The sequence below is a fragment of the Hyperoodon ampullatus genome, assembly GCF_949752795.1.
Source record: "Hyperoodon ampullatus genome assembly, chromosome: 2".
Classification (NCBI taxonomy): Eukaryota; Metazoa; Chordata; class Mammalia; order Artiodactyla; family Ziphiidae; genus Hyperoodon; species Hyperoodon ampullatus.
In genome coordinates, this window is record NC_136915.1 from 111065406 (window position 1) to 111074791 (window position 9386).

The window sequence follows — 9386 nt, forward strand, 5'->3', positions numbered from 1 at the left end:
CCTCTTTGGAGCAGTTTCTCAGAGCTATCTGAGATGCTGTCTCCCGGGCTATAGTCCTGATTTTGCCTCAAATAAAACTTAATTTGCAACTCTCATGTGGTGCATTTTTTTAAAGTCAGCAGCCAGGAACTGGTGATAAAGAGAGATGAAGGACAGTTTTCCTCCATGTAAAAAGTGTTACCAGTGGGAAACACACAGGAAGCCAGAGCACAGGGGAGAGGTATTCATCTGAGATTGGGTATTCAGGTAGGGGTTCTTTGACTTGAATCTTCATTAGACAAGCAGAAATTAGCCAGATAGAAAGAGTATTGTAGGCAAAGGAACACTGTGTGCAAAGGCAAGGAGGCATGAAACAGTTTTGAGGGGCCTTACAACAACCATATGAAGTAGGTACTAATTATTATCCCCATTTTACAGATGATGAAACTAAGGCCTCAAGGAAGCTTGGCATTGTTTCAGTACAAGGGGAAGAGCAGATGGCTGCAGAGACGTAGGCAAGGGCCTGACTGTGAGAAGCTTCCACACTAAGTTAACCGGTTTGAATTGCATCTGCAGTGCTCTCGGAGGGATTTTAAATAGGGGAGTGACAAGATCAGATTTGGCCATAATACAAAAGATAGTGGGAGTGATTTCAAGATTGGAATCAGAGGGCCTTGTCTAGAGGCTACTGGAATAACTCAGGTGAAAAATTATGAATGCATGAAGCAGAACTTGGTGACTATTTGGATAAGGAGAGTGAGGGAAAAGGAAAAATACAAGAGCCAATCTCAGGTTTCTGAACTGTTCAACGGAGTAGGTGACACAGCCAGATGCCAAGAAAGAGAATACAAAGAAAGAGGAGGAGGGGGTTGGAGGGGAAAAGTTCTTGGTGTCATAATAATCACAGCTTCCACCAGTGTTATTTCTCTGTAGCACTTAGCACTGCTATCACTCCAGTGCCCACACAGCAGGTGGAAAGGTATATGGGCCCCGGAGGACTTGAGGGACAAAGTGTCACCTACAAAAGAGCTGGACAAAGCAAATGCCCATCGGCACCAGAAAGGAAAATCAGTTATTTTGACTTCTGCAGAAATCCTGGAACATTAAGATCACAGAAGCTATCAACTCTGTGGCATTCTACTTTCAGGCACCCTTATCAATTCATTCAGATTCAATGTACCTACAACACTTGGACTACACCCCAGGGTACAGGGAGGTGCTGTTATTGTGATGGAAGAAGCAGCCAACCAGCCTTCTGCTGACCTCTGGGCTGGCTCTGATCCTGGCCTGATGGTAAGAATTTAGGGAGCCTGTCCCAAGAACTCTACAGAACTAAAAACATCCCGGCTAACAAAAGGAAGTCGTGAATTCATGAGGGGAAACATGAGTTGGGTTGAGACCACTCCACTCCCTAGCGCAGTATTTGTACCTTTGTTTTTTCCTATGGTTTTGGATTGGCTTATCCCTTCAGACTTTCAGCTCAGAAAATCTGGGAAGGAAAGAAAAGAAAAATATTTTTAACCCACTTATTATGTCTCCATCTTAATATAACTAATGGCAAAATTTTGACATATTTCCTCCAAGTTATTTTTTTAAAATATTTATTTATTTATTCGGCCGTGCTGGGTCTTAGTTGCAGCATGTGGGATCTTTGTTGCCACGTGCAGGATCTTCAGTTGAGGCATGCGGGGTTGCAGCATGAGGGATCTTTTAGTTGCGGCATGTGGGATCTTAGTTGCAGCATGTGGGATCTAGTTCCCTGACCAGGGATTGAACTCAGGCCCCCAGCATTGAGAGCTTGGAGTCTTAACCACTGGCCCACCACAGAAATCCCTCCTCCAAGTTTTTTTAACTATAGCTTTTCTTAATATACTTGTAATCTCAGTAAGAAATATAATTTTTCTTTTGCTTCATCACTTAAAACTCTTTAGTGTTCACTTTCTCATGCCCTTAATCTCAGTTATCACCATTTTCAACAGCAGAAAAACAGTCCTCTAAAATGATACACTATAATTTACTTAACCATTTAAATTGTACATGTAAATTGTTTCCAATCTTTTGCTGCTTTAAATGAAAAGGATCATTGGAACACTGTGAATATAGTCTTTTCTCTACTTTGGATTATTTCCTTAGAATCCGGTCCCAATCATATAGTTTTTTTTTCTCTCTTTTTATTTAATTTATTTTTCAAAGCTATTACTCATGTGCCTATTCTTCCAATCAAATTCCAGTATGCACTGATGGCTTTTTTTTTTTAACATCTTTATTGGAGTATAATTGCTTTACAATGTTGTGTTAGTTTCTGCTGTAAAACAAAGTGAATTAGTTATATGTATACATATATCCCCATATCCCCTCCCTCTTGTGCCTCCCTCCCACCCTCCCTACCCACCCCAATCATGTAGTTTTTAAAGTACATAAATTCTGGAAGTAACCTAACACACACAATTAGTCATAAATTAATATGTATTGACTAATACCTGTCAGTTAAGAGGTAGAATAGGATGTGTAAGCTTTGGAGTTGTGAATTTGGGCTTACCGCATCCATAGGTCTCATCTTAAATAGGGAACTCTAGGTTTGATCAGTTCTAGCATCCTTTCATGGACCAGTGCAACAGAGATAATAAAGGCTTTTAGGAATTAGAATGACTCCCTTGACCCTGGGCTCTCCTACCTGATTGTAACTTTGAAAGTCTGGGGGAATTCAGCTAAATGCAACAATCTTTTTTTTTTTTTTCCCCCTTTTTTGGCACTGCATGGCATGTGGGATCTTAGTTCCCTGACCAGGGATCAAACCCACGCCCCCTGCAGTGGAAGTGCAGAGCTTTAACCACTGGACTACCAGGGAAGTCCCGCAATGAACTTTTCTGAGCCCTACTATATGCTCTGGTTCTGTGCCAGGAACACGTAATACAAAGACAGAAGACTTAGGCCTTGTCCTCAAGTGATTGCTGCCTCGAGTGTGAAAAATGTTACAAAAGAAATAGATACAGACACAGAAGGAGTGACTTTCAGGGAAAACTTCAGAAAGATGAGGACTGATACAGTGATTTCTAAAGTATGAAAAGTTCACTAAGGAAAGAATAGGAGGGCTGCTCCAAGCAAAGGCACAGAGAGATGGGGAACTGCTAGGATTTCAGTCTTCATAGATGAAAGGTGCAAAGAGAACAGCAGCAAGATAGGGATGGCAAAGCAGAAGAGGGATGACACTACAGTGGCTCTTTGGCTTTAACGAAGGCTTAGATTTCATCTTCTGGGTTAATGTTTCCAAAGGCCAATAGGAAAGATGATTTTAGCTGGCACAAGGACAATGATATATGTATTTTAAAATGAATATTATATCAATAAAAGGACATAAATAGCACATCACACTTGGGATTTCATAAATGTTATTGCTTAGGATGAGGCTAATTAAAGAAAGGAGTCTTTAAAGAATCATGAAGGTGGTACTTGAGTGGCAAAGTACTTTTTCCATTATGGGGAGGCTTAAGGAGTTTTAAGCAAAGCAGTAACATGAACTTAGGTTTTAGAAAGCTCCCTCTGATGTAAAGGATGAATTGTAAGGTGAGAAGCAATGGTAAGGAAACCAGTTAAAAGACTGTTGTAAAGGTCCAGGAGAAATGTGGTCAGAAGGTAAACTAGGTAGAGAGGAATGAAAAAGATTTAAGAGATATTTAGGATATTGGGACCAAGGATTGTGGCGTGGGTTTGATCCCTGGTCAGGGAACTAAGATCCCACATGCCATGCAGTGCCAAAAAAGGGGGAAAAAAAAAAGATTGTTGCATTTAGCTGAATCCCCCAGACTTTCAAAGTTACAATCAGGTAGGAGAGCCCAGGGTCAAGGGAGTCATTCTAATTCCTAAAAGCCTTTATTATCTCTGTTGCACTGGTCCATGAAAGGATGCTAGAACTGATCAAACCTAGAGTTCCCTATTTAAGATGAGACCTATGGATGCAGTAAGCCCAAATTCACAACTCCAAAGCTTACACATCCTATTCTACCTCTTGACAGGTATTAGTCAATACATATTAATTTATGACTAATTGTGTGTGTTAGGTTACTTCCAGAATTTATGTACTTTAAAAACTACATGATTGGGGTGGGTAGGGAGGGTGGGAGGGAGGCGCAAGATCATGGGGGAAGAGAATGTAGAAGAGTTTTGGATGATTCCTGACTTGTGGTTTGAAGGTTGGAGTGGATAGAAGGAAAAGAAAGAGGAGGTTTTCGTTAGTGTTTATGTACATGTCAGGAGGCGGAAAGTAGGAGTGAAACCATTAATTTTAGTTTGGGGCATGTTGAGTTTGGGACCACAGATGAACACTATGATGTTGTGAGAAATGAAAATAATGAAAGTTTCAGTCCAAGGAGATGAGATTTAAGAGATACTTGAAGTAAAGGCACCTGTAAATTCACAGCATAGAGTCTACTCTGTGCATGAGGGATAAAGGTGAGGGATAATCACTATTTTTTTGTTGCCCTGAATAGAGGAAAGGTCTTGCTAGATATTTGATTATGTATTTTTCAAGTGGGGCTTAAGTTACAACTTTTATTTTATTTATTTATTTTTTTGCGGTACACGGGCCTCTCCCTGTTGTGGCCTCTCCCGTCGCCGAGCACAGGCTCCGGACGCGCAGGCTCAGCGGCCATGGCTCATGGGCCTAGCCGCTCTGAGGCATGTGGGATCTTACAGGACCGGGGCACGAACCTGTGTCCCCTGCATCGGCAGGCGGACTCTCAACCACTGCGCCACCAGGGAAGCCCAAGTTACAACTTTTTAATGTGTCTCTTTTTAAGATTAAGTTACTGAACCAAAATAAGCATGATTTGTAAGCCCTGTAAATACTGTTATAAAGCCCGTAAATACTGTTAATATAAATATTCTCAACATAGATTACAAGACACCAACAGATTAAAGAAACTTATCTTTGTTGTGAGATTAGCACAGGGCATTTTATTTTCCAAAGTGCACGATGGTACAGGATTAATAACCGATCTGCACTCATTATTCTTTAAAAGTAAGCTGGCACAGGCTTCTTCTCTGGGCTTCGGTTCTAAGGGAGACGCAGCAGAGCCCGCGTCGTCGCTTCCTGGCGAGCTTGAGGGGGCCACAGGGCCTTGTCCTACCGCTGTGGTCCGCCGCTGGCTCGCTGGTTCGGAAGCAGGGCGCTGCAGCCACCCATCCCGGTCAAGGTGTTTGTTAAACAGAAGCCCCAGAGTACCGGGAGCTTGCAACCCTTCGCCTGGAACGGCGGTTCAGGCGTGAACCGTGCTGACTGAGGATGGCAGCCTCCGGGGTGGAGAAGAGCGGCAAGAAGACCGAGAAGAAACTTGCTGCTCGAGAGGAAGCTAAATTGGCAAGCTTCATGGGCGTCATGAATAACATGCGGAAACAGTGATTTAAATCCATCACTCAACTATAGTTGAATCTACAGTCTACCCAGGGATTTATACCCAGGGTCAACTTGAAATCACACTGGGAGGGACTGACTGCAGAACCTTGTTGACAAGCTACATAAATCCAAAGAAAACACTGTGTGATGTGATCCTTATGGTCCACGAACAAAAGACAGCTGTTCACTCTGTTGTCCTTGCTGCAGCCAGTTATTTTTAAACTTAATGTTCACAACTAACATGCTTGAATCAAAGTCCTTTGAAGTAGAACTCAAAGATGCTGAACCTGACATTATTTTTTTATTTTTATTTTTTTTGCGGTACGCGGGCCTCTCACTGTTGTGGCCTCTCCCGTTGCGGAGCACAGGCTCCGGACGCGCAGGCTCAGCGGCCATGGCTCACGGGCCCAGCCGCTCGGCGGCATGTGGGATCCTCCCGCAGCGGGGCACGAACCCCTGTCCCCTGCATCGCCAGGCGGACTCTCAACCACTGCGCCACCAGGGAAGCCCTGAACCTGACATTATTAAATAACTTGTGGAATTCGCTTATAGCATTAGAATTTCTGTGAATAGCAACAATGTTCAGTCTTTGTTAGATGGAGCAAACCAGTACCAGATTGAACCTGTGAAGAAATGTGTGTTGATTTTTTCAAAGAACGAGTTGATGCTTCCAATTGTCTTGATATAAATGGGCTAGCAGAGTGTCTAGACTGTCCTAAATTGAACGCAACTGCAGATGACTTTATTCATCAGCATTTTACTGAATTTTATAAAACTGATGAATTTCTACAACTTGATGCCAGGTGAGTTACACATCTCCTCAACCAGGACACTCTAACTGTGAGAGCAGAGGATCAGGTTTACGACGCTACGGTCAGGTGGTTGAAATATGATGAACCTAATCTCCAGCCATTTATGGTTGACATCCTTGCTAAAGTCAGGTTTCCTCTTATATCGAAGAATTTCTTAAGTAAGACAGTAGAAGCTGAACCACTTATTCAAGACAATCCTGAATGCCTTAAAATAGTGATAAGTGGAATGAGGTATCATCTCCTGTCTCCAAAGGATTGAGAAGAACTGGTAGAAGACACAAGGCCCAGAAGAAACATGACTACCGCATAGCCCTATCTGGAGGCTCCCAACCACAGTCTTGTAGTTATTTTAACCCGAAGTTGAAAAGAGAAGTATATTCTGCACGAGTCTGGAAGTGAGACTTTAACTGTAGAATTCTCTTTTGACGTCTTTGTTCTTATAAATGGCCCATACTTAATGCTCTTTTGTATATTCAACCATAAGTTTTTAGACTTCAAGTGGAAAAATTTAAATAACTGCCAATAAAAACATCCTCATTCCATCAATTATTACTTATTCCCTAAAGCTAACACCGTTAGAATCCCATTACAATATTTATTAAATGTTTCTATTATAAGTGCCAGCCTCTCCTTTCTTTTTGCTAAAAACTTCACCTTAAAAATTTTTAACCATTTACTATTACTTATTTTAATATAAGTTGGTTGTCTTTATTATTTCTAATATTAAAACAATCAAGGAAGCTGATTTCATTATAAATTATTATTAGTTACCTTGACTCTCCCAAAGTGAACATTATTTCATTATTCATTCAAGCAGACTGCTTAATAATAAGGACTGTATAGAAATTGTTTTAACATTCTTGAACTTGGGACTTCCCTGATGGTCCAGTGGTTAAGAATCTGCCTTCCAATGCAGAGAACACGGGTTGGATCCCTGGTCTTGGGGAACTAAGCTCCCACATGTGGTGGGGCAACTAAGCCTGTGCACCACAACGAAAGATCCCGCATGCCACAACTAAGCCGCAACAAAGATCCCGCGTGCCGCAACTAAGACCTGATGCAGCCAAAAATAAAATAAATCACTATTAAAAAAAATAAAAATTCTTGAACTTAACATTTTCAGAGATGTTAAAATGGGATCATTATATGGGATCCACTTGTGTGTGTCCGAGTCCAAAATGATTATTTTCATTGAACGGATCTCCTTCAGAGAGGACAATTTAAGCAGTACTACTTAATTGAATTATCTAGAATTAAGCCAATATCCCTATAAACTATTATCTTTAGATATTCCTTGGATATAGCTGGTGAGAGGCGGCAAATATTTGTATTAATTGCTGACTGAAAAATGGTAAGACAGAATATCTTAACAGTTTTTCTAGTAGATAAGTAAAGTAGTAGATAAACTAGTAGTAGAGAACTAGGATTAAACCCTTGTTAGAGACGTGCCCTTCTCCTGAAGGTATAATGTAATGGTTAGGAGGCAGACTGCTTAGGTTCAGATTCCAACTGTACCACGTGTTTTCTATGTGACCTTGCTTAAGGCACAACCTTTCTTTATTAATATTAGTAGCAGCTGTATTCCTTGACCTGCTAACATGACTCAAGCATCCTGCACACTGCTTCAAAACGGGTCACCCCACCTAGAGGGGGTGGGTGGGAGGGAGGCTCAAGAGGGAGGAGATATGGGGATGTATGTATACGTATAGCTGATTCACTTTGTTATACAGCAGAAACTAACACACCATTGTAAAGCAATTATACTCCAATAAAGATGTTAAAAAAAAACAAACCAACAAACGGCGTCACCCTCCTGTGCAGTTTCTTACGGCTTGAATCTCAGGACCGAAAGATCCGGTGACCCCGTTAACACTGATGCCTCTTGGAGTTGATGTTAGCTTTTATTCTGAGGTCAGCTGGCTGAGGAAATGGATAAACAGCTGAACATATCCATATCACATGGTTGTTCCTGACGAAAAGTCCCACCCCTCTGCCCACTTCCGCCGCCCAGCGCCTGGGACTTACCCGCGCGACTACCGGGTCCCTCGCTGCGGGGGACGCGCCTTCCCGCCTGCCGCGCAGGGCCCGGAGCTTGCGCAGTGCCGCGGTGCAGCTCCTCAGCATGGCTCCGAGCGCGCGCTGGGCTCCGGCCGCCAGAAGCGCGGCGGCTGGCTCGCGGCCGCGGCAGAGGCCAACTCACCCAACCAGCCACCCAACGGCCCGCTCTTCCTCTTTAACTTAGGGGAGCGGAGGGCGGGGCGTGAAGGCAGGGCGGGCGTCGGTCTTTTCGTCCGGTAAAATGCTAGGCCCTCCTCGGGCGCCGGAGCCACTTCCGGAGCAAATGTCAAGCCTCGAGAGGGCGGCTGGAGAGGCGCGCGCGGCGCCGGCGGCTCGGCGGCCTGGGGAGGACGAGGGGGCCTGGGAGGGCGGGTCCGCGGCTACAGCTCACGGCCCTCAGCCCCTCAGCCCAGGCGGCCACGCGCTACTAATGAGGATTCGCTGGCTTTTTTCCCGTCTCGCGCCGGCCGACCGAATTCTGTGTTCTCTGTTCCCTAGTAGTTCTACCTCCCGCAGAAGACTTAAGCTGTCAGGTGGGTAGGAGCGCCCACAGCGGATTGTAGGAATATAATATTTTCTTGGAGGCCATGGACAAATCCATGGTTGGGATTGATCTGTAGAGAGACTTCTGGGTGCAGAGGACATACGCTTACAAAGCTACGTTCTCTACCTCTTGCGCCGCCCCTCCACACACACCCTTAAGGCTCCGGGCAGAGCTAAAAGTCCTCGAGTCTGGCTTTTTCAACTACAAGTCGTAGCAACACCTGACGGATGTATTCATCTCTTAGCTTTGCAGACATATCTAAGCTCCAAGTCCCACTCCACCACCTAACACCTTGTACGCTCTTTAATTGTACCTGGGCTCTTGTTTCTTCATTGTTGTATTAAAAAGAATATATCAAGTTTTACTTGTTGCCAGGACCTTCTCTTTCAGTAGGAGTCACCGAAGTCAGAAGTTACTTGAAGTTATCTTGTATTCACCTCAGAAAGAAAGTACCCCCAGGCCAGTGGTGTGTTGAAGGTGACTTGAACAGTCTCGTTAAAATTGTAAGTATTCGGCTAGCCAATCCTTAAACACTGCCATTATTAAAATTTAAATTATATAAACTTACAATTAAGTAATATTAAAAAAAATGAAGGTATTG

General features: G+C 43.4%; 1 protein-coding gene and 1 pseudogene across 2 annotated transcripts in view; one reads left to right on the forward strand and one right to left on the reverse strand.

The window, feature by feature from the left end:
* Positions 1-8307, reverse strand: part of THEM4 (thioesterase superfamily member 4) — a gene marked incomplete at its 5' end in the record, with an annotated part of 46439 nt that extends 38132 nt beyond the window's left edge. Inside the window, one exon of the mRNA XM_079698214.1 lies at positions 8209-8307. Within this exon, the coding sequence (XP_079554340.1) occupies positions 8209-8307 (99 nt within the window). The remainder of the gene's footprint in view (positions 1-8208) is intronic.
* Positions 5261-6582, forward strand: LOC307048594 (kelch-like protein 7; annotated as a pseudogene). The gene is made up of 3 exons: positions 5261-5373; positions 5475-5692; positions 5903-6582. The product of its transcript is annotated as a kelch-like protein 7 (transcript).
* Positions 8308-9386: the final 1079 nt, after the last annotated feature.